This window comes from Heterodontus francisci, chromosome 2 (genome assembly GCF_036365525.1).
Source record: "Heterodontus francisci isolate sHetFra1 chromosome 2, sHetFra1.hap1, whole genome shotgun sequence".
Lineage (NCBI taxonomy): Eukaryota > Metazoa > Chordata > Chondrichthyes > Heterodontiformes > Heterodontidae > Heterodontus > Heterodontus francisci.
Window position 1 is genome coordinate 123029373 of NC_090372.1, and position 25876 is coordinate 123055248.

Below are 25876 nucleotides of genomic sequence, written 5' to 3' on the forward strand. Positions count from 1 at the left end.
TTTGTGTTGTCGCTTACCTCTTTAGTCATTTTTTGGCAAGTACAGCTCATATCCTTGGTGTTATAAAGTGCTTCTATATCATATCAATTTTTTTGAACACCTCCCTTTTGTCATTTTACCCATTAACAGAACTGCCCAGTTTACTGTGGATAGTCTTTGTTTCATCACATTGAAATCAGCCTTACCTAAATCTAGAATTTTAACAGTTTCGCATTTTTCCCTTTCGAACACTATGTCCTGACCTGAAAATGATGGCACAGTATGGTTATGGTTCTTTGGGTATTAGCCAGCTGATCCATGTCCCAAGCAACCATTCTTTTTTAAATGTTAGGCTTCTAACCAAGTGGAGCATTACAGCCAAGATTAAATACTACCAACATTCAAGGCCGTTCAGTCTTTTGAAATTATACCAGCTCTCTGAAAGAGCTATTCACTTATTGCTGTATTGACTACAGTGCTAAAAGGGATAAAAATTTGTCTGTAGAAATCAAGTACTGGATGCATCTCGTGTGTTTCAGTATAAGTCAAAAAAGATTGTATAACTCATTGGTAAAGCTACGTTTGGAATAATGTGTAGAATTTTGGACACCTTGAATTTAGAAGCACACCTTGGAGGAAGAGAATCTGGGAAAACAATAGTCTAGGTTGGTGAGCTGAAAGTAAATTTTCTGGCTTATGAACCAAGCTTTGTTTAAAGAAGTCAAATGTTTTATTGCCTTCATCATTTCTTTTCTTGCTTAGTACAGAAATGAGACGAATACCCATTCATAATTTTAAAACTATTTACAAACTTTTTTTAAAGCAACTTCAGTAGGTATTTCATAACTAATCTGATTTTGTTTATTTTCCATATAATTAATTTTTGAATCCTGTTGAGAGGGTTTTAATTTCTTCCCTTCTATGTAGCCAGTCAGTTCGTTGTGGTCAACCTGGAGCTATTCGCTGCAATAACGTGTGTGATAATCTCCTGAATTGTGGAAAGCATACATGTGCCCAGGTATGCCATGCAGGGAAGTGCCAGCCATGTCCACTTACAGTTCAGCAAGGTAAGTGGCCAGAGTCTTTGTTAGCTGGTAGATTTTCATGAGCTGATTTTTACCCTCTCAGGTAGCAACTGTTTATTACAGTGGAGAATTTGATTGCAGTTAAATCTGCCAGCTATAGTTACAGAAATCTTTGAAGATTGTGTCATTCTGTCTTGATTAACAATGTTGATGGAATAAAAGGAAAGTCACTGATTCAGAAAGTAATTTTTTGTGTACATTTATAAAGGCTGATTTGGCATTTTAATTTGATCATATCTTAAGTTACTCCTCATCAAACTTTCTATTTATCAGAGTCTTGGATCTTTTGATCTGGAAATTATACTTTTAATAGTCATTTCCACAACCCTGTCTGCAAGTATTGATTTGCTATCTAAGGTTATAGATTTCAATATATTTATTAATCAGTAATTAGACACTAGATTCGTTTTAAATGTTCATTCAAAAAGTAGCAAGGTGAAAAATTCCCATTTGCACAATATACTCAATTTGCAGTATGCTTATTAAAATGGCTGTCAATGCAAATATGTTTTATACATTACCAATGTGAGTGGGGTTTTAGAACCAACTTCAATAATTGAATTTCTTGTGGCATTATAATTTCTTTTTGTAAGATTTCCACAGTATACCTCTGTTAACACTAGTTATGGGAGGTGAATTTTTGTTAGGTACTTGTGTGGTGGAAAACCCATGAGGTTTCTGTAGTAGACACCCTGTAAAAGGAAATAGTGCCAGAGAACTATACTATTTAAAAAGGGAAATGGAAGAAAAAGGGAGCTAGAACAAGTCCAGGGAAGTTTGGATCCATTAGCTTAATGTCAGTGATGGGAAAGATAATGAAATGAAAGAAAGAAATAAAGACATTTATATAGCGTCTTTCACAACCACTTGACATTTCAAATTGCTTTACAGCCAGTGAAGTACTTTTTGAAGTGTAGTCACTGTTACAATGCAGGAAATGTGGCAGCCAGTATGCGCACAGCAAACGCCCACAAACAGCAATTTGATAATGACCAGATAATCTCTTTTTTGTGATGTTGATTGAGGGATACATATTGGTCAGAACACTGGGAATAACTCTCCTGCTGTTCTTCAGAATAGTGCCATAGGATCTTTTACATCCAACCCAGCAGATGGGGCCTCAGTTTAATGTCTCATTCGAAAGACTGCACCTTTGATATTGCAGTGCTCCCTCGGTACTGCACTGGAGTGTCAGCCTTGGTTTTTGTGCTCAAACACTGTAGTGGGGCTTGAACCCAGAACCTTGTGACTAGGAGGCGAGAGTGCTACCAAATGAGCCACAGCTGACACCATACGATGTGATAATGTAATAGAAAAACATCTTGAAACCAAAAACAAAGTCGAGTAGTCAGCAAGGAAGATAATACGAGACAAATCGTATTCTTTGAAGATGTAACAAAGAGTAGATGGGGTAATTTGGATTTTCAAAAGGCCTTTGATAAGGTATCACATAGATGCATGACTAAGGTCAGAGCATGTGGAGTCATGGGACAGGTAGAAGAATGGATAGCAAGCTGGCTACAAAACAGAACACAGTAGGAGTTAAAGGTAGCTATTCAGACTGGCAAAAGGTGGGAAGTGGTGTTTCACAAGGGTTGGTGCTGGGACCACTTTTTGCAGTTTACATTGATTTAGAATCGAAAGTACAATTCCAAAATTTGCAGACGTCACCAAATTGTTAATACAATAAAAGAATGCACCAACATACAATGAGTCATTAATAAACTTGCAGAATGGTTTCGAATTGTCAAATTAATTTCAGTATATTTTGCGTTGTGCATTTTGGTTGGAAGAATAAGGAAGCCACATGTTACTTGGATAGTAGTCTAAATGGGGTATAGGAGCAAAGGGATCTAGGGGTCCGGATATTCAAATCACTAAAACAGCAAGACAGGTTAATAAAGCTAGTTTTTTTTTTTTAAAAACACTGGGGTTCATTTCTAGAAGGGTAGAATTGAAAAGCAAAGAAGTTGTGTTAAACTTTTATCGAACCTTGGCCAGACTGAACTTGAAGTGCTGTGTACAGTTCTGGTCTCCATGTTATAAAAATAATTATAGAGACGTTGAAGATGTAAAAAAAACTCTCAAGGATGATATCACAACTGAGAGAATGCACTTATCAGGAAAGGCTGAACAGCCTGGGACTCCTTTCTCTTGGAAAGAGAAGGCTAAGGGCTGGCCTGATAGAGGGCTTTAAAATGACAGGATTTAATAGGGTAGAAAAATGTTTCCACTATGAGAAAGTGACAAATAAATCCTATAGGGAATTCAGGAGAATCTTTATCCAAAGAGTGGTATAAATATGCAGTGTGCTACCACAAGGTGTGATTGAGGCAAATAACATAGATAAGCATTTAATGGGAAGCTAGTTTTTTTTAATATACTTGTTCATGGGATGTGAGCGTCGCTGGCAAAGCTAGCATTTATTGTCCATCCCTAATTGCCTTGAGAAGGTGATGGTTAGCACATAAAGGAGAAAGGAATAGAAGAATATGCTGATGGGGTGAGATGAAGAGGAGTGGGAGGAGGCTTGCGTGGAGCATTAACGCTGACATAGGCAATTTGATCCAACTTGTCTCTTTCTGTATTGTAGATGTGATGTAACTTGATTCTTTAGCTCTTTTTAACCTTTCTTCTGCACTGTGAAACTGCTGAAATACAGTAATCCAGTAACATGATTAATTTGCAGGGTAGAAAAACTATATGAATTATCACGTCACCAAGTATTTAAATCATTGTTAATTTGCCTCCTTTCTAGCCTGCTACTGTGGAGATACTATTCGAGAAGTTCTCTGTGGAACAGATAAAGAAGAATATGATGGCATCGGCTACTTTTCTTGTCAGAAACCTTGTGACAGGTAAATTGCAACACAGATGTATGCTGTAATCTTTTTACCTAGCATAGTAGATCACCCTAAGATGGCACTTGCAGTGAGTCAGAGAATATACTGTGTGTGTTTACTACTGCCGCCTCCCCCAGTATTTCTTGTCATTCTCTTGGTTGAGTCTCTGTCATCCTTTCAGTATTTTCTTGTTTCCAATTCTCTGTCGATATCTCTCTTTCCACACCCCCCCCCCCCCTCCACCGCCTTGCTTTAAAGTGCAATTGAATTAAAAAGCCTCCTGGTGTGTCCAGTACCCACCCATTTTTTTTTTCTCCCTCACAGAATGGATGTATTTTCAAACCAACCCAATCTCTACCTGAAACAAAGTAGAAAGTTTCTTCATTGGAGGAGGATTGTAGTTGTACATATTGTTCATTATCTCAGTGTTTTGCAAAGTTTTTGGAGCTTGGATTAGTCAGTTAATTCTTATAGCCTTTTGCTGCCCTCTCGCTTAGGATATTGGTAAGTTTTCAAAGATGTGCCCTTTATTTCAGTGTTGCTTGATCTGCTTTGCTTTTCTCTTTTTCTTCTCTTTGTTACTCATTTGTTTTACCTTCTCAATGAGTGGGCACTTGCAAAATTACCCAGATTGCAGGAGCATGTGTTTTGTATGATTTCAGGGAATTCTAATCTTTTACATAGTAAGGAGGTAGAATTCTTACACATTTTGTGTTTGCATCATGCCTCTGAATGTGGTACTGCACTGTGAACTGTGGGAAGAAGTGTGTGTGATGTTTTTTGTGAGTGTTACGAATGTATAAATTTACAAAAATAATGGTCAAGCGAAAAAACAGCCATTCCATTGGGTCTGTCTCATTCGGATGTGTTGCAACTAGGCAACATGATCCTAGTGCAACCTGTTTTCCTGGGAGAGGCAAAAGAAAAGCACAGATTACAAAAAGCATAGATTACAAAACGCACGAGGGAAATTATGACCATGCAGGTTGCATCAGAATTTTTAATGGAATTTGATTGTGGCGAAAATTGAACTTGGGAGTTCGGTTTTTGTGAAATATGATTTGGTAATTTACTATTTGTTAGGAAGAAAAACAGACTTAAACACTTGACCAGTGATGAGCAAGGAAGTTGTTCATGAGTTAGATGATAGATACAGTGTACATGAGGTGCAAAATGTTATAATAGACTATAGTTTCCACTTTGGACGTAATTGACAATACTAGCGCAAATTGTGCTTAAAAGTTGCACTGATTTTCCAAATTGATTTTTATGGTTCAAGTTTCTGCTCAAACTCATTTGCCTAATCACAAATGTAAAATTTTTCATGACCCAACATGTTTGGGCAGTATTTTAGAACATAATAGCCCAGATTTTGCAGTCAGTGGCGCTCGCTACGGACCTCGAATCAAGCTACACACCTGCCAACTGCGATCCCCACAACGAGAATTTGGGTTTGAAGGAAGGAGGATTCGCTCCTGGTGTCCACTTCAGCAAGGCCCAGCAACGCTGTGTAGCGCAGGTGAAAATGGCAAATTGTTGTGGGCATGGCTTCCAGTCACTGAAGCACAAAGTCTGTATAATCCATACTGCTGCAGTAAAAAGGCATTGGAATAAAGGATTGCATCAGATTTTTTGACATGAATCATTTTACAAAATTAAAAATTGAAAGTTTTTAAAAGTGCACTAGTTTTGATCAGAATCGTTGCATACAAATTTTGAGGAAGTCCGATAAATCCTTTTGAAGTGATATACATTGAAACATTTGAAAAGTCTGTAAGATCATGCTTAAAAAGTCATAGATCTGACATTTGAACAATTTATCAGTCTTTAATGTAAGATTTATCAGACCTTTTTGAAGTTTTCATGTTGACCTTTTAACCAGATTTATCTGATTGTTTAAATGTAAATGACTTTTTAAACAAATGAAAAAGCCTGATGAATCTTGTTAAAATATTTAAAATGTCAACAGAATATTCTGTTAAGATCAAGGCGGGAGTAATGCACTGTCAATTCAGTCCCTTTGCTCCACAGGTCACAGCATATCAAATAAAGCTTCCCACCTACTGAAGAATAGCCAAATTAAACACTTTATTTATCCCCCAAAGTAAAGCACACCAAGCTAGGTTTCTTTAAAGAACAGCAACACTAACTATTTATTAGAAAATAAATATTAGGTCTTAACTACTAACTAATCCATATAACTCCTTATTTCCTTAGCCCTCATGCGTGCAGCCACATACATTCAAAAAAAACGATTAACAAGGGAAAAGGATTTTTCGTTCACAGCTGTTTTTTAGGAATAAAAAGGAAAAAAATAAAATGTTTGAGTTTATGTTCTGGTGGGATGTTTGTTACGGTTAGGTGTCCCAGAGTCAGGTAATTGGGTGCTACTCAAAATCTCCAGGCAAGGTTGATGAACAGTCTTTGATGGGTAGGCGTTCAAGGCAATTTGTCTGCAGCAGGTGTCACAAAGGTCTTTTTGCAAAGGATGTAGCAACAAGTTTGTTTGGGTTTTTAAAGCAGCAGTAGAAGCTTTCTTGAGATTTCAGGCTTTTCCAAAACATAGGAGGCAACAGGAACCACTTGAGGCAGCAATTCTTCAGAGACTGGAGGCAATATGAATGGGCCATCTTTCAAATGCAGGGTTTCTTCTCGAGATGTGGGATTCCTTTACAGAGAGCTAACACCTTTCTGCGTCTTCCTCTCTTGCTCCAGGCAGGTCAAAACAAAGATTTCAAATGCCTACTCTTTGTCCAACTCACTGGTTTTTTGAAAGTGTCCAAAGTGGAAAAAACCTTCCTGAGCTGATCACATGACCCGACACAGTGGCTCCTCTGTCACTCGAGGTCAAAATCCCTTGCTGTTTCCATGAAACTGCTTGCTTCCCTTATTCTTGCATACAGCATCAACATCCAAAATTTCCAGCTATTTGCAGGTGTTCAAGTCTACTGAAAATTCTTTTTTCAGTTTTTTTTTGAAACACATGGAAATCCAAGATTTTAGTACAAAAATAAAACCTTTTGTAACAATTCTTAAAATGGATTCATGTAATATTTTGACATTTCAAAGATCCCCACCAGTGCAGGCACCTCACTGAGTATTTGCAAAATGAGAGGAAGCTCCTTAATGCCTGGAAATAATAGCCCTAAATCTTTTCTGTGTGAATGGTTTGGTGTTGGTAGGCAATTAGCCCAAATTCTTATATGTTCCACACCTGCCGCTTAAATCTGCGGTTTAATGATTGAAGTTGCAAGGCCTTGGGAGTAGCCTATTTTGGCCTCCTGCAATTTCCGGATTTGTGCGCTATGCGCATTCCAGAAGCTGCAAGGCCTTTCCAACGTGCAGTACTTGCGAACGCTGAATGCATCGCTGTTATTGGCAATGCAAAATCCGGCTAATTTTTTCTCTTGTATTTAAAAAATAATCCTTAATGTATTTGAGTGGTAACCTAGTGCAGTTTTATTAGTACAGCTGAAAATGGGTTTATCACAGAAAATAAAAATTCTTAAATGGGTCTAGTCCACCGCTTTTGGGTAACCCAATTTTATGTAACTGAAAATTACTTTTTTCTTTATTTAAAAAAAAAAGCTAAACGGAACCATTTACTAGTTTCGTTGGTAGTAAATTAAATATTTTTAACATTTTAAAAAGTGCCTATTGGTGCCCTTGCATCAAAAAATACTTAATTTTACCAGTCTCTTCGCTGTAAATGGGCGCAATTACCAGAAATTCGCCATAGTTGGTAACTCAATTTGTAAGTGGGGTCGATTTCCAGCACAATGCAATGTTTTTTTTAAAAAAAAAGGTCATGGATGCCTGATTTATCCTGGAAATTCCTTGGTCTTTTGTGCTGGTTTGCCTGATTTCGGATGAATTGCACTGGAAAAACCAGCACAACCTAGCAAAAACTCTACCTCAATATGTCTAAGCAAGTGAACTGTGATTCCAGAATTAAGCTGTTACGTTTTATTTTATATAGCAAAGGCATGGGATCTAAGTATTGATTTAAAAAGAAAGACGATTGTGATAACTCAGTGTTGACGTTGTGAATTTTTTGTGGGGGTGCATTCATTAATGGATGACGAAGAATCATATAGATGGTATCCTGAACATTTTTACAAGTGAGCTGTAGTCAGTATTGCTTGTGCACCCTCATCATTGTGATTCCTGTTGAGATGCATCCATAGCATAGTATTTCAGTACAGTTTTTCCAGATATTTTGTGTATTCAACAGCCACGAGGATTAAGTTTGTGAAATATTTGCCTTCCCCAATTGGTTCTATCTGTGTTGCATTGTTATGCTACCTAATTTACAAAAATGTGATATTGTTTAATAATCATGTAATGCATGCATGGAAGATTTCACTTAACGAAATCCAGTAGCACATGGTGTTGCAAAATGATTAGAATCAATATTTTTGGATGCAAACATATCAATTTTTCACTGTAGTCACTTTGAGCTTATGTTATTGTAAATGATATTTTAAACATTTAAATTTCCATGCTGTAATCTCTAAATCCGTAATGTGTGTGGCATCATTGTAGTTATCAGTATTGAAGACCGTTAACAAGTACTAGTCGGTACATTTAATGATTGGTGACCTTTACACCCTATTGTTCACCTTAAAGTTTCATGGATCCTAAATATGTTCACTCCCTTAGGAAGCTCAACTGTGGAAACCATAACTGTCTCCAGCTGTGCCACCCATCTGCATGTCAGCCCTGTCCTCGCCTGCCAAAATTGGTGCACAGCTGCCCTTGTGGGCAGACTCCTTTGTGCAAACTTTTAGAGCTTGGTTACCCGGAGCGTAGGAACTGCACCGAATCTATACCATCATGTGGGAAGACTTGTGGCAAACCCCTGCCCTGTGGTTCTGATGGTGAGGAGAACAGATGGCTGATTACTTGTTTTTGAAATCAGTAAAAAAAAAAATTATAATTGATTTTTTTTAATTGTCTGTAGATGTTGTCTAATGATTATTGAGATTTATTTTAAAGGTATCTCTCTGACTCTAGATTTCACAACTTTGTATGAATAAGTGGGTTGACAAATCTGTATAACGCACACTGATCGTACTCTGCAGTTTGGTATTAGGGTTGTTAAAATGTTGATTATATTGTGGTTTTTTCCCATAATTTTTTAAAAACTGGCAAATTACCTGATATAGAATACGGACAAATTGGGAACCTGCTCCAAATTGACATAGATCTGTTTAAGTCTATTAAGAGTATTGGGTGCAAACTAGTACACAAATTAATACTGTATTACAGTATTGTGAAACTATTGAAATTGTTAAGTATAACCAAGAAAATGGCTAACAACTTCAATAAAGTGTGGCTTAGTGACTGCCCCTCAGCCTAATTCTCCCTTTGCTTCATGTTGAGAGGTATCTGTCTTGTGCTGGGTAAAAATTCCATCACCGAAAGGTTTAGTCTGGGAGATCAGAAGAGTAGTATGTCAGATTTGGCATACCTCAACTCTGTTGTATCTGAAAAGATTGTTGCAATGCTGCCAATTCCATTGATAATGAATAGTACGGCTGTCTTTCAACATTATTCAGATAATTTTGTAGCTACAGGAAATGAGGTTCAGCTTCATATCCAAAATTAATACAGTTTTTCTTGAAATCTAGATTCCATTCATACTTGCAGTAGCCTTTGCCATGAAGGTGAATGTGGACCATGTGCTGGAACTTCAACTGTTAACTGTCGGTGTGGATTTAAAAAGAAGGTGAGTAAAAGGGCAAATCTATAGTATAATGTATTATATCTACTTTATCTATGTAATTCTCAATACTAATACACTCCTGACTTGAAGTTACAGCGAGGCAAGGGGAGAATGCAAGTGCTTTAGCACCAATCCTTGTGGACCAGGAAGAGCAGGAATGCTTCCTGCCGGCTCCCCCAGGGTCAGGGATCAGGCATAAGTGGTCCTGTGGCTTGCTGCAGAGTGCACCCCATCTGACTGGAAGCCAAGAGCCAAGCCTGTCAATCATACTGACTTCCAGGTAGGGAACTTGTCACGGCCAGAGATGCATGCTGTGGAGTTAAAACCATCTCAAGCATGTGTTGAAACTCTGATTTCTTGTTTGAAGCTCCACCAACCTCCACCAGCTTCCACCCCCCCCCCCCCCCCCCCCCAATCCCCTGGACTCCACCAAAGTAACTCACCACAGGAAATATCCAGACCATAGTTACAGTAACTAGCCGCATCAGAAGATAACGAGCAGTTGATGCCAAATTCTAAACCAAAAAACTTACAACTGCCACTAATTATTAAATAACATGAGTGCCCCATATGACAATTGATTTATTATTGATATCTGTAGGTTTGGCTAAGGATTTTAGGCTTTGTCATTTGTAAGTAATGTCCACTATATCAGTGGCTAATGTAAGTGCACTGTGTTCCTTTATTGAGATGTTTACTTTGTGTCTTCACTGGTAATGATGTGGGGGAGGATTTAGTTCAACAATAATAAACTCAGAGAAAAACTGCACAGTTCAATAAAAATAATTTTGAGAGAATTTCAGCTTGTGTAATAATTGTTAATTCTGCTTAGGATGTTCCCTGTGTCAACATCACTAAGGAAGGTAAGCACAGAGATACTTCCAACTGTTAGTTTTTTGCTACTGTAATCTTTTTTTAAATTTCTTTTTTAAAAAGTTGCAGCAAACTGATTTACTTGTGCTTAATAATTTTTTGAGATTTTTTTTAAGTAGGCCCAATGAGATTTTACTTTAAGTTTTTCTTCCTTTCTTCAGTTTCCCATGCCATACATGATTTTTGGATGAAAGAATGGAGGGAATGGCCCCCAAAGCCACTGTGAAACTATTTGCCATTAAGTATTTGACAAGTACTTGTGGTGACTAACTTGCTTTTACCTATCCTGTCCTGCTTTATTGAGAAGTCTTCCCAGCACCAGTGCCGAATTTGATAACTTGCCAAGTCCTACGTGTCATACAGTAATTTATAATTAGTCTTTTCCATTATTCAGAGCTGAGAAAATGAACACCAAAAGCACCACATTTGATTATTCATTTGCACTGCAATTACACTATAATATTAGCAATAATATGAAGCACATTACCTTTGGTCCCCATTTAGCTCCCAAGCACATGAAAACCAAGTGATGTGTGTTGGCCACAGGCATTGATTTCACATCGCATTGAGTTTCACTATAGTGTAAATGTTATTCCTTGAACATCTGGGGATTTTTTTTTACTGTTATTAAAGAACAGATGCTCCCATTTCTGCTCTCCCAAAATTGCTTTTTAAAAGGAAGCATAGATATGAAGCACCTGCATCCAAGACGCACCTGCAGAGCTGCTTTATGACTGACAGTACAATTGACAGCTAACTGCAATTACCATTTTAATGTCGCATTCCACAGATAATGGTCTCTAATTGGTAGCTGCAGCATAAATGCAGCCAGTTTATTTTCAGAAAAGGTGATTAGAACTTGGTATTTACGAAAATCCTGGAAATGGTTTCTTAAAGATTTGTAACATGCATTTTTTTCTTGATATTTATAAATTACCTGTAGCAGGGCATATATTTTAAGCAACAATGTGGATCCTTAAATAGAAGTGTTTAATTCTCATAATTGTTTGCTATTTGTAATTTGTCAAAAACAAGTTTGCTGGGATGTGGGAAAGAAATTGGCTGTATGTACGTTTTAATTCTTTGTCGCCTTACAAAATTGTGAAACCTATTTTTTGACATTATTGGAAATGCTATTGATCTTGGTTTACTATAGATTGTTTCCTAATGCTTGTAGTACCTACGCAATTGCATTGAGCTGCTGTGTAACATCTCAGAATATCCTCTCTGCTGTAAATCTCTTGTGTAGCAGATCTGCTGTTCTTGTGTGACAAGCGCTGCAATAAGAAGCGTTCTTGTGGCCGCCATAAATGTAATGAAGTTTGTTGTGTGGTAAGTGGAACAAAATGTGTTCGAAGTTTCATTAATGCCCATTTTATTTGTTTAATATATGTAGTATGGAGTGCAGAAATATATTGCGTTGTGATAATCAACATTTCTGTTAGATATCTATACATTATGACCAGGTGAGAAAGGGGTCTAGGGTTCCCTCTCAACCTTCACCTGGTCTTACCGGAACAGGGTTTAATTTTAAACACTTTTTTAGCTCCCCCTTAGTGAATCCTTGTTCACTGCTTTCCAATTATAAGGCAAAGAAACCAGCACAAACAGGTTTTCTTAAGTTTAAAGAAGAAAGGTTGAAACTTATTAAACTTAAACTCTGATTCGGTTAACGCCTACGGATACATGATGTGCCCACACTAGCATGCATAAGCGATACACACATGTGGATAGAGACAGAAAAGAGCAGAAGAAAAATATGGTGGAAAAGTTTGAGATAGTCTCTGAAGAGGGTTTTTGTTACACTTCTTCGAGCTCACTGTAGAGTCCTTGATTGTAGGTAGATCTCGCTTTTCGTTGGGGCCCAGTATTCTTCTTAAACCTTGTTCGCTGTAGGAGACTTTTCTCTCTTGGGGTATACATGTCTTCAGTGGATTTGGAGTTCCGTGAGAAAAAGATGGGAGCAGACAGGAGAGGCTGTGGCAAGCCAGCCAAGAGAGGTCTTTTCAGTCCAGGAGTAAACAGACACTCTGCGTTCAAACTCTTTGTACAATTCAGAAAAACCCAGGTTACCAAGCAGGTTAGTCATGTGACTAACTGGTCTGACCACATATGTTTGTGGATTCTCTGATCTCGCAGACTCTGGAATGTCTCTTCTTACATACAATACCTGGTGCTCAAAGTCCATTGTGGGTTAAATTGGAGCCACAATAGCCCCTTTGTCCTTCCAAGCACTGGCTGTTGGTATGCAAAATGTTTTTCCAGCCTAGGATTTGGTGATTTTTTTTTTTTAACAAGTCCTTTCTTCACTTCAGTTTGAAATTTAATGTTCATATGCTGAAATTAATGTGCCTCATTTTTGGCAGGTAGGCGTCTAGCATGACAACATCTATACATCTAGTTGTATATATCACTTCTTATACTTTAGCCAATACATTATAAATATACTGTCCTTATCAGCTGAATTATCATTAGACAAATTTGCTGTGATAATCCTTCAGCGTGGATGTTGTCATGCATTCGCATTGTTGCATTGCTGTCTGCCATGATACCAGGTAACAGCAAAATCAATGGAGCACAATGGGAGCGCCCAGATATTTCACAATACAGAAAGGAAGATGGGAATGACGCAAGAGCATACGAATTAGGAACTGGAAAAGGCCATTTGGCCCTTCGAGCCTGCTCTGCCATTCAACAAGACCACCTTCCTGCACTATCCTCATGCCCCTTAATTCCCTTAGTACCCAAAAATGTATTGATCTCAGTCTTGAATATACTCAACGACTGAGGTTGCCAGCTCTCTGGGTTAGAGAATCCCAAAGATTCACAACCCTTTAAGTGAAGAAACATCTCCTCATCTCAGTCCTAAAGCGCCTATCCCTTAATCTCAGACTGTGACCCTGTGTTTTAGATTCTTAGGGGAAAATTTTCTCTGCATCTACCCTGTCAAGCCCATAAGAGTTTTGTCTTTCAATTAGATTATCTCTCATCTAAACTGCAGGGAATATGGGCCGAGTCTACACATTCTCTCTTCATAAAGACAATCCCCTCATCCCAGCAACCAGTCGAATGAACCTTTGTTACACTCCCTCTAGGGGAGTATATCCTCCTTTACATGAGCCCAAAATTGCACAGAGTACTCCAGTTGTAGCCTCATCAGTGCCCTGTATAATTGTAGTAAGACTTCGTTACTCTTATACTCCAATTCCTTTGTAACAAAAGCTAATGTACCATTTGCCTTCCTAATTTTTTGCTGTACCTGCAAGTTAACTTGCTGTGATTCATGTACAAGGACAACCAGGTCTCTCTCGGTGTAAATATTTCCCAGTCTCTTAACATTGAAAAAATATTCTGCTTTTTTATTTTTTCGTACCGAAGTGGCTGTCTTCACACTTCACCACATTGTATTCCATCTGCCATGTTCTTGCCCACTCATCCAACCTTTCAATATCCCTATGCAGCCTCTTTGCATCCTCCTCACCACTTACTTTCCCACATATTTTTGTATCATCAGCAAACTTGGATATATTGCAATCAATCCTCTCATCTGTGTCATTAATCTAGATTGTAAATACCTGTGACCAAAGTACTAATCCTTGTGGTACCCCTCTAGTTACAGCCTGCCAACCCCAAAATGTCCTGTTTATCCCTCCTGTCTGTTTTCTGTCCATTAACCAATCCTCAATCCATGCTAATATGTTATCCACAATCCCATGAGTCCTAATTTTGTGTAATAACCTCTCCTGTTGCACCTTTTCAGATGCTTTTTAAAAAGCTAAATACTCTGCATCCACTGGATTCCCCTTAGCCATCCTACTACTTAGATTCACAAAAAACTCTTAATAGATTTGTCAAACGCTATTTGCATTTCATGAATCCTTTTTCTCTCTGCTTAATCATATTATGATTTTCTAAGTATCCTGTTACCACATTCTTAATACAGTAAAAGCTTTGTTCTCTGGCATAGGCTGGACCTGAGAGGTGCCAGGTAATTGAAAACTCCAGTTAATCAAGAGTCATACTACCACGGCAATACAATGCAATCTTTTTAATTTTAAGAGAAATGATTGTATGCAAAGAACAAGATGATGTACAGTACAGAAATCCTGAGGTAGTAAAGATGCATAGAATTCTTAAGGAACATAAATGGACAGAATCTGTATTGAACCTATGGCGAGCCCTGGAAGCTTTCTTGAAAAGATTCCAAGTATCAATTTGCATACTTGCTTCATGTCTTTTTTGCTTGAAAGAGTGCAAAATATGTAGCTGCATAACCTCTTGTCCAGAATAACAAGTCTTCCTTTCATCAAATTTGCTGAAAAGGATCAAATGCTGAAGCAGCATTAGCCCAAGTTATTTTATGTTCCTCTCTCAAATCATCTGCATAGTCTTCAGTTTCCTTAGATTTCTCAGAACTCAGGACATTATTATTTTTGCATCACTAATAACATGTGTCCCTTCGACCTCTTTGTCAGCTTCAACCCAGTCTTCTGCATCATTTTCACTAAGCTGGGTGATTGTGTTTGTTGAAGGAACGTACCTCAGCATGTCAAGAATTTGTGATTTTTTTTTTTGGTGAACAATAAAACCTTCAAATTCCTCTTCGTCAGAAGACACTTCTGTAGACGTAACACTGGGCTGCAATTTTCTCCAAACCCGCCTTGATGTTTCACCTTTAACTGAATTCCATGCACAAGCTACATTGAAAATTGCATCTTTAATATTAGAATTTGATTGAAATTTTTGGATTGTATCTTCATGATTGATTAACTTTCTTAGGAAATCTCTCCTGTAAAAACATTTCATACGTTGAATGATGCCTTGGTCTATTGGTTGAATCAATGAGCTAACATTAGCAGGCAGGAAGATGGTAAAAATATTACCGGGCACTAACTTCAATTCATGAGGGTGAGCTTGACAATTGTCTAATAAAAGAATAGCTTTACTATCTTCAGATTTTCTTATTTTTCTAAAATGTTCTTTCACTGCAGATACAAAAACATAGTGAAACCAATCATAAAAATTTACTTGCCCATCCGTGCATTATTATTATTCCTCCTCATTGTGCTTTGTAATCAACAGGTAAATGCTTTACACCTTTAAATGCTGTAGGGTAATTATATTTGCTGATGGCCAAAAGCTTCACTCTGTGCATTCCCACGGAATTAGCCTATGCAAGCACAGTTATTCTGTTTTTATTTTGCTTAAAACCTGCAGCACTAGGTTCACTTGTACCAGCTAGATAGAATTAGGCAAACAGCATGAAAATAGGCCTGTTTCATCTGCGTTATAAATTTGTTCACGGGATAGATCATGATCAGTAATTAATTAGTTGAAGAAATCACAATACCTGTCGGCAGCCTCATGGTCAGTTGATTTTTATTCATCAGTTACATCTAGCCGCCTTATGCCATGCCACCATTTAAAGCAAGAAAACCATCCATCAAAAAATGCACATTGTTCAGTCAGTTCCATTTGCCTTTGCAGTGAGGATTGGGCCTGAGACTGAGACACCCTTGGAGTGGTTCAATGAAAACCATTTGTACAATACACTGTCTAGCTGCTCTAATTTAGGTTTATGTAGAGTATGGCATCATTCAACAGCTTTATTAGTCTCTGAACTAGCAAACAATTTCAACATCTGGTCTTTTTGACCCTTGATGTTGTTTGGTTGACGAACCATATTCATTCATCAACAGATTACGATTTTCCCCTTTTTAAGATGCCTGCAAATGTCTGTTTTCTGGTGTAGCATCAACACAACCCTTTTCTGCTTTTCCCCCATTCCTGCTGATGCTTTACTGGATGCCATAATGGGTGGATAGGGAGATAAATTGTGATACTGCATAAGCACAGCGCTGCAATAAGATGGACTGTTGGCAGCACCACTAAGATGACTGTCGGCAGCATCACTAACTACAGTATAGTAATGTCGAGAACAATCGGCTGCGCTCAGGAAAAAATCAGCATTAGGAGACAAGCCTCTGCAGATTTCAGAAATTCCAGATGAAAGTGCTTTCCGGTGTAAGTTACTGCATAAAGCTTTTACTGTAATATATTCTAGAATTTTGCCTACTACTGATAGGCTAACTGGTCTATAGTTCACCATTTGCTGTTGTCTTCCTATCTAAATAGCATGCTTATGTTTGCTACCTTCCAGTCCTTCAGAACTGTTCTAGAATCCTATAAATTCTAGAAGATCAAAACCAGTGCATCAATTATCTCTGCAGCTACATCTTTTGAAATCCTAGACTGCCGGCTGTCGGGTCCACGGGATTGTCACCACTTAGTCGCATTGATTTCTCCAGTTCCATTTCTTTACTAATGTTGACTTCTTTAAGTTCCTCATTCTCGCTTGACCCATGATTCTCCATTACTCCCAAAACGTTTGTTATGATTTCTACTTTGAAGACAGACACAAAGTATTTGTTTAAGGTCTCTGCTATTTCCTTATTCCCCATTATAATTTCACCTGTCTCTGCTTGAATGGGTTCTCGTTTACTATGACTGATGTTTTCCTATTTGCATACCTGTAGAAGCGTTTACAAATCTGTCTTTGTCTCTTGCTAGTCTGCTCTCATTTTCACTTTTGTCTTACCTTATCAGTTTATTGGTTCTCCTTTGCTGAAATCTAAAATCTTCAATCCTCAAGTTTACTGCTCTTTTTGGCAATGTTATAAGCCTCTTCTTTTCATATACTTTGTTTAGCTCATCTTGTTAGCCACAGTTGGACCACTTTTTTTGTGGGGTTTTTATGCTTTAAAGGAATGTGCATTTTTTGCAAATTATGTCTTCAAATGCTCGGCATTGCTTGTCTACCATGGGTGGCGCAGTGGTTAGCACCTAGCCTCACAGCTCCAGCGACCCGGGTTCGATTCTGGGTACTGCCTATGCGGAGTTTGCAAGTTCTCCCTGTGACCGCGTGGGTTTTTGCCGGTTACTCCAGTTTCCTCCCGCAGCCCAAGACTTGCAGGTTGATAGGTAAATTGGCCATTATAAATTGCCCCTAGTATAGGTAGGTGGTAGGGGAATTGTGGGGATGTGGTAGGGAATATGGGGTTAATGTAGGATTAATATAAATGGGTGGTTGATGGTCGGCACAGACTCGGTGGGCCGAAGGGCCTGTTTCAGTGCTGTATCTCTAAATAAAATAAATAAAAATATCTTTTAATGTAGTTTTCCAGTGTACCTTCGTCAATTTGCTCTCATACATACTTAGCTTGCTTTTTTTTTTAAGATTTAAGACCCTTGTTTTGGACTTGGCTAAATCACTTTCCAACCCAGTATAAAATTCTATTATATTATGATCACTCTTCCCTAGAGACCCCTTTACTATAAGTTCATTAATTAACCCTTTCTCATTGCACAATATTTGATGCAAACTTGCCTGTTTCCTCACTGGTTCTTTGACATAATCTAGAAAGTTATTTTGCATACATTCCATTTTTACACACAATTACTACTAATTTGGGTTACCCAGTCTATATGAAGATTATAGCCCCTATGTTTCTGATGAAAGGTCATTGACCTGAAACATTAACTCTGTTTCTATTCCATAGATTCTGCCTAACCTGCTGAGAGTTGCATGCATTTTCTGTTTTTATTCCTACCATTGTTCTCATCCCCCTCCTGTTTCTTAGATCTACCCAAATTGATTCTACTTCCTGATTTTCTGAGCTCAGATCCTTCCTCTCCTGCCTTTATCCCATCCTTTATTTTCAGGGTTTCCCCTCCTCCTTTTCCCTTTTGACTATTTTGTTACGACCAGGTGAGAAAGAGGTCTAGGGTTCCCTTTCAGCCTTCACCTGGTCTTGCTGTACCACAGGGTTTTATTTTTAAACACTGTTTTTAGCTCCCCCTTGGTGAATCCTTGTTCACAGCTTTCCAATTATAAGGCAAAGGAACCAGAACAAACAGGCTTTCACAGGTTTAAAGAAGAAAAGTTGAAATTTATTAAACTTAAACTCTAATTCAGTTGACACCTACGGATACATGACGCGCCCACGCTAGCATGCATGCGCAATACACACATGCAAATAGAGACTGAAAAGAGCAGAAGAAAAATTGGAAAAGTTTGAGGCAATATCTGAAGAGTTGTTGCAGTTCTAAGAGCTCACTGTAGAGTCCCTTGATTGTAAGTAGATCTTGCTTTTCGTTGGGGCCCAGTATTCTTCTTTAAACCTTGTACACTGTAGGAGACTTTTCTCTCTTGGGGTTCATCTGTCTTAAGTGGGTTTTGGAGTTCCGTGAGAAAGAGATGGGAGCAGACAGGCGAAACTGTGGCTAGCCAGCCAGGAGAGGTCTTTTCAGTCCAGGAGCAAACTGCTTTCTGCAGGCTCTCAGTTCAAACTGTACAATTCAGAAACCCCCAGGTTGCCAAGCAGGTTAGTCATGTGACTAACTGGTCTGGCCACGTCTTGGCTCTGTGTATTCTATTATCTTAGGGAATGGAATGCGCTTCTCTGCCTTCAGTGCCTGTTAGTATGTAAATGTGTTTTTTCCAGCCAAGGTCTGGCAGTCCTTGTAACAGGCCTTCTCCCCTTCCCAGCAACAATTTGAAATTTAATGTTCATGTGGTGAAATTAATATGCCTCATTCTTGGCAGGTGGGGGCCTGCACGACAATCTCTTCTAATAGTTAAGTTGTCTCGAATATTTAGTTCCCAACCTCGGTCATTTTGCAACAATATCTCTGTAATGGCTATTAGATCAAAACTATTAATATCTATCTGTGCTAATAATTCATCTAATTTGTTACGAATGCTTCATGCATTCAGATGTAGTGCCTTTAGCTTTGACTATTTTTTAATTTTCCTTGACTTCATCTTAGTCACTAATGCCCTATTACCTTTGTTACTGTCTCCCTTCTTGACACACGCTGCTTATTTTTTTACCCAAAATGCTGCTCTGCTCTAGAGCCTTGATATTTCCCTTGCTGCTTTTGAATTTACCTTTCTGAATCCTCCCACCACTGCCACAGCTCTTCCCCCCCCCCCCCCCCCCCCACCCCCCCGCCACATTCCCTTTTAGTTTACTGCCCTAGTTATTCGATTTACTGGGACACTGATCCCAGCCTGGTTTAAGTGGAACCCGTCCCCAGTACAGGTGCCTGTGGCCCACAAAGCGAAACCATTGCCTCCCACACCACTCTTTTTCAGACAGGTATTTAACCTTCTAATCTGTTTATCCCTATGCCAATTGGTGTGTAGCTCAGGTAACTATCTAGATATTATTACCTTTGAGGTTCCGCTTTTTATTTTGGACCCTAACTCTTCAAACTCACAGCAGAACATTATTTCTAGTTATACCTATGTTATTGGTTCCTACGTGAGCCAGAACAACTGAATCCTCCCACCCACCATACTCCCAAGTTCTTCTGCAGCTATGAGGAGGTGTCTTTAACACTAGCACCCAGCTCGGGCTCTCGCCTCCCGCTCTTTACAGTCTCCGCTCGGGCTCTCGCCTCCCGCTCTTTACAGTCTCCGCTCGGGCTCTCGCCTCCCGCTCTTTACAGTCTCCGCTCGGGCTCTCGCCTCCCGCTCTTTACAGTCTCCGCTCGGGCTCTCGCCTCCCGCTCTTTACAGTCTCCGCTCGGGCTCTCGCCTCCCGCTCTTTACAGTCTCCGCTCGGGCTCTCGCCTCCCGCTCTTTACAGTCTCCGCTCGGGCTCTCGCCTCCCGCTCTTTACAGTCTCCGCTCGGGCTCTCGCCTCCCGCTCTTTACAGTCTCCGCTCGGGCTCTCGCCTCCCGCTCTTTACAGTCTCCGCTCGGGCTCTCGCCTCCCGCTCTTTACAGTCTCCGCTCGGGCTCTCGCCTCCCGCTCTTTACAGTCTCCGCTCGGGCTCTCGCCTCCCGCTCTTTACAGTCTCCGCTCGGGCTCTCGCCTCCCGCTCTTTACAGTCTCCGCTCGGGCTCTCGCCTCCCGCTCTTTACAGTCTCCGCTCGGGCCCTCGCCTCCCGCTCTTTACAGTCTCCGCTCGGGCCCTCGCCTCCCGCTCTTTACAGTCTCCGCTCGGGCCCTCGCCTCCCGCTCTTTACAGTCTCCGCTCGGGCCCTCGCCTCCCGCTCTTTACAGTCTCCGCTCGGGCCCTCGCCTCCCGCTCTTTACAGTCTCCGCTCGGGCCCTCGCCTCCCGCTCTTTACAGTCTCCGCTCGGGCCCTCGCCTCCCGCTCTTTACAGTCTCCGCTCGGGCCCTCGCCTCCCGCTCTTTACAGTCTCCGCTCGGGCCCTCGCCTCCCGCTCTTTACAGTCTCCGCTCGGGCCCTCGCCTCCCGCTCTTTACAGTCTCCGCTCGGGCCCTCGCCTCCCGCTCTTCACAGTCTCCGCTCGGGCCCTCGCCTCCCGCTCTTCACAGTCTCCGCTCGGGCCCTCGCCTCCCGCTCTTCACAGTCTCCGCTCGGGCCCTCGCCTCCCGCTCTTCACAGTCTCCGCTCGGGCCCTCGCCTCCCGCTCTTCACAGTCTCCGCTCGGGCCCTCGCCTCCCGCTCTTCACAGTCTCCGCTCGGGCCCTCGCCTCCCGCTCTTCACAGTCTCCGCTCGGGCCCTCGCCTCCCGCTCTTTACAGTCTCCGCTCGGGCCCTCGCCTCCCGCTCTTTTCGAATCTTCCATGTTAGTAATCTCTTTGAATTCAGTAATTAGGATGTGATTATAGACTTCAGTCAGATTACTCCCTGTTGCACAATTCTGGGTATCCATTATCTGTATATCTTTATCCTTAAAGTTACAACTAACATTCACAGACCTCACACTTGGTTTTGCATCTGTATTAATCTTAAAATGCTCGGTGTTTCCTAAAACCAATAAGCACATTACAATCTACAGGATTCCCTCACGAGACAACATTTAAACTCTAAGATGCCACGGGTTGTTTATAATTAGAGCAATTAGACTTTGTGGCCTTAAAGCTACAGGCCAGTTCCCACCATGCACTTGCCTTTACCTTAATATATGCACATTTTGCTCATTCAGTACTAGCTTATCACAATTTTCTCTGCTTCCCAAACCGTGCTGCCTGCCTTTTATGCTCTGCTCCAGCGCTGCTACCTGAATTTCACTCTCTTGCTCTCTGTTTCGCGGATTACCACAGCATGGAATCATAGAATGGTTACAGCATAGAGGAGACCATTTGGCCCATCGTGTCTGTGCCACCTCTCTGCAAGAATAACTCACCTAGTTCCATTCCCCTGCCCTGCAAACTTTTTCTCTGCTGATGATTATCCGGTTCTTATTTGAAGGCCTCAATTTGAATCTGCCTCCACCACAGTCTCAGGCTGTGCATTCCAGATCCTAACCACTCTCTGCGTAAAAGTGTTTTTCCTCCTGTTGCCATTAATTCTTCTGACAATCACCTTAAATCGGTGTCCTCTATTTCTGGATACTTCCACCAGTGGGAACAGTTTCCCCCCATTTACTCTATTCAGACCCCTCATGATTTTGGACATCTCTATATCAAATCTCCTCTTAATCTCTTCCAAGGAGAACAGACCCAGCTTCTACAGCCCATCCACATCACTGAAATTCTTCATCCCAGGAAGGAAGGATATACTTGCCATAGAGGGAGTGCAACGAAGGTTCAGCAGACTAATCCCTGGGATGGCGGGATTGTCTTACGAGGAGAGGTTGAGGAAACTGGGCCTGTATTCTCTAGAGTTTCGAAGAATGAGAGGTGATCGCATTGAACTTAAGAAATTCTTACAGGCATGGTAAGGTGGATGTAAATAGGATGTTTCCCCTGGCTGGTGAGTCTAGAACAGGGTTGTCCAACATATGGCCCAAGGGCCAGAACCTGGCCGGCCGAAGGATTCCAGGCAGTCCCACTCCTTGGCTCAATCCCCGTACCCCTGGAAGTCTATTTCTCTCAGGTGACCAATCAACTTCCTTTTGAAGTCATTGATTGTCTTCGCTTCCACTATCCTTGGAAGCAAGGAGTTCCAGGCATTACCACCCGCTGTGTAAAAAAAAAAGAAGTGCTTTCTCATATTCCCCCTGCATCTTTTGTCCAAAAGTTTCAATCTGTGTCCTGTACTCCTGTGGGAGGCGGGGTGGGGGTGGTTGCTGGTGGAGGTGGTGGTGAGGAGAGACAGAGAGACACAGAAAGAGGGGGGAGAGAGATCAAGGCCTCTTCTGACAGATGGACATCTATCCAGAATATTCTGCATCACTACATCAAGGGCTGAATTTTACCAGCCCCTCGACGCCATGGGTCACGGCGGGGGGTGCTGGTAATATTCTGCGGGGAGAGGCCCACCTCGACCCGCAATGTCGAGAAGGACCAGCTGCATAGTGACGACGGGGGGATCTCGGTGTTGCCCCCACCCCGGCAGCCTGGCGGCAGACTCTTCATTTGAATATTCAAACTAACAATAAAGACATGTAAATTAATTTTCCTGCAGGCGGCGGCCATCCCACTCAGATTTTACAGCCACCGTTCGTCCTTTGCATGCCTTCGAACTCAATATGGAGTTCCGAGACGAGACCCTGGTGGGGAGGGGGAGGAATAAAATTTTCAGGGCGGGAGCGGGAAAATCGCTTTTTATTGGATGTGGGTATGGTGGGAAGGGGTTGAAGGTCAAAAGTTTGAGGGGGTGGAGGTTCAGGTAGGGAAAAAGGCAACTGTTGGTCAAATCGGACATTGAAATGACCATTGTGGGTTGAGAAAGAACCTCCATATCTTTATCTGTTAATTAAAAATTCCGAATACTTTACCTTTAAAAAATTAAAATTTCATGTCAGGGCTTAAAGCCTTTAAAAATGGCGCCTGCGCGGTGGCGCCAGACGCCATTGCCGAGGATGTGGCAGCCGCCCCATACGTCATTTTGGGGTGACCGCTCCACCCCCTGCATTTAAATCATCCCCCACGCCTTATATCGCGGAGGCTGTGCGGCGGCCCTTCCTTGTCAGAAGGCTGCCGAGTTCAATGCGCGCCACTGCAGAGCGAATAAAATCCGGCCCAAAGCGTATGGGCAGAGATTGACTCCATATGTAAGCAAAAACAATGCTAGGTATCTCACTAAATCAGTTTTCAATTTAGGGACGAGAAAGTAAGTCAAAAAAATTAATCTCATTTGTTTTGATGAGACATTTTTAAGGCCTTTATCTTTCTGAAATTTTCTCCCTCGGCCCCCTATGTTGGGCAAAAATTGTAATGTAACCCCCCCCCCCCCCCCACCCGGCCACTCAAAAAGTTTGGACACCCCCTGGTCTAGAACCAGGGGACAGTCTCAGAATAAGGGGTAGGCCATTTTAAGACTGAGAGGATGGTGAATCTGTGGAATTCTCTACCCCAGAGGGCTGTGGAAGCTCAATCATTGAGCATGTTCAAGACAGCAATCGATAGATTTTTGGATACTAATGACGTCAAGGGATGTGGGGATAGCGCGGGTAAGTGGTGTTGACGTAGGTGATCAGCCATGGTCTAACTGCATGGCAGAGCAGGCTCCATGGGCTGAATGGCCTACTCCTTCTCCTATGTTATTAACCACTTTCTCAACCTGCCCTGCAACATTCAATGATTTGTGCTTATATACCCCGATTCCTCTGCTCCTGCATCCCCTTTAGAATTGTACCCTTTAATGTATATTGCCTCTCCTCCTCCTTCCTATCAAAATGAATCACTTCACACTTTTCTGCATTTAAATTTCATCTGCCACTTGTCTGCCCATTCTGCCAGCCAGTCCTCTTAACGTTTATTACTATCCTCCTCACAGTTCACAATACTTCCAATTAGTGTTTCCATAAAGGCATTAATTGAATCATTTTGAAATCTTTATGCCTGGAGGCTTTTGAATTGTATATCTGATGATAGGTTGTTTACTAAATAGGCATGTTAATTTGCAACAGTTTAGGAGCTGTAATGCCATATGTATTGTAACTAGTTCATTTCAATTTCTTTCAAGGATACCGAACATAAGTGTCTTCTTCTCTGTGGACGTAAACTTAACTGTGGACAGCACAAGTGTGAGGAGCCTTGCCACCGTGGAAACTGTCAGAATTGCTGGCAAAGTAGTATGTGGAAAGTCATAAGATAGTTGCATAGTGATTTGATTTGGTGTCCATGAACTATCTAGTCATTTATAAGCTAGAATGTATATTCATAATTTTGTATAATACAGAACGCAGATGCATGTTCCAAGTATAAGATTGCATAAATGCAATCTGCCTGCTGCTTTAGATATATGATTCCATAGAATCAGGAGCCGAGATAGTCCACTGTGAAAACTACTTTTTAAAAAATATTCAGTCTTTTGTAAAGCTAACCTGTGTATCGGAGGATTTTGGAAGGTCCTTTTAATTTTATGTTAACTGGTTGCTCAATGAGCTTTTAAATCTACTGCAAAATTTATAATACTTTCTTGTGAATCAGAAGACACAATTCGTCAGTGATCTCATGGCTGAAGAAAGTATCATTAGATTTGGGTAGCTATCTCCAATTTGTCTTAAATAGTAAAAGGACTTTGTTACTCTTTTGCTTATCTATAATCAATGAAGTCAGCAGCTGGTCTTAAGCCAAAAGAAGCCCGACGGATAGATCTTAAAATTTTCCTTTGTGTGGCCGGGAATGCTTTTCCGCTCCCCAGAAGGAAAGTCAGGGCATCCGCTACCCTGTACTCCCCCTTCCCTCCTGTAAGACACTCACAAAAATCCACTCCTGACTCCTTAGCTGTGAGCAACATTGTCTGCCAGAACTGCTCTACATCCTCTTGGTGCCCATTCTGGTGGGTGGGGGGGGTGGTGCACGGTGGGGTGGAGTGGACGGACAGCATTTAAATGAGGCTCAGTAGTTAAAATTGGCATGGTTTTCCTCTGCCAGGCAGGAAATCAAACTCCCATTACAAACCAGCTTGGAAGTAAAATCTGCTCTCAAATGTTCTCATTTTCTCTTTGTCCCCACCGCCACCCCCCCCCCCCCCACCATTTCCTGGCCCATTCTCCTAATGTAATCTGTTGTCTTATGTAGACAGTACGTTTCCAGAGTATGGCACTGCAAACTACTAGAAGATAGATCTTGCAATTAATTCAACATCTGTTTTAGGCTTTGATGAACTAACGTGTCATTGTGGCAAATCGGTGATCTATCCTCCAGTACCATGTGGCACCAGACCTCCAGAATGCAAAAACCCCTGCATCAGGGAACATGAATGTGATCATCCAGGTAAGAAAGAATGGCTCCACCAGCTTGTCTATTAAATTAAAAGCATTTTGTTATTTTTGTTGTAGTAGTAGCATACTTATTTAAAAATGCATAAATTTGCATTAATGAAAAATAGATTGGAAAATAGCGAATGTAGCTCCTTTATTCAAAAAGGGAGGCAGACAGAAAGCAGGAAACTACAGGCCAGTTAGCTTAACAGCTGACTCAGGGAAAATGTT

At 40.9% G+C, this 25876-nt stretch overlaps 1 protein-coding gene across 4 annotated transcripts in view; it reads left to right on the top strand.

Annotated features, from left to right (window-relative positions):
- Positions 1–25876, top strand: part of nfx1 (nuclear transcription factor, X-box binding 1) — a 102895-nt gene that overhangs the window by 39626 nt on the left and 37393 nt on the right. For 3 of the 4 annotated variants that reach the window (XM_068010051.1, XM_068010070.1, XM_068010079.1), the window contains exons 7-14: positions 907–1046; positions 3823–3922; positions 8570–8787; positions 9541–9638; positions 10468–10498; positions 11758–11840; positions 24403–24511; positions 25539–25658. In XM_068010051.1, the coding sequence (XP_067866152.1) occupies positions 907–1046; positions 3823–3922; positions 8570–8787; positions 9541–9638; positions 10468–10498; positions 11758–11840; positions 24403–24511; positions 25539–25658 (899 nt within the window). The remainder of the gene's footprint in view (positions 1–906; positions 1047–3822; positions 3923–8569; positions 8788–9540; positions 9639–10467; positions 10499–11757; positions 11841–24402; positions 24512–25538; positions 25659–25876) is intronic. The other variant, XM_068010061.1, reaches the window with a different exon arrangement.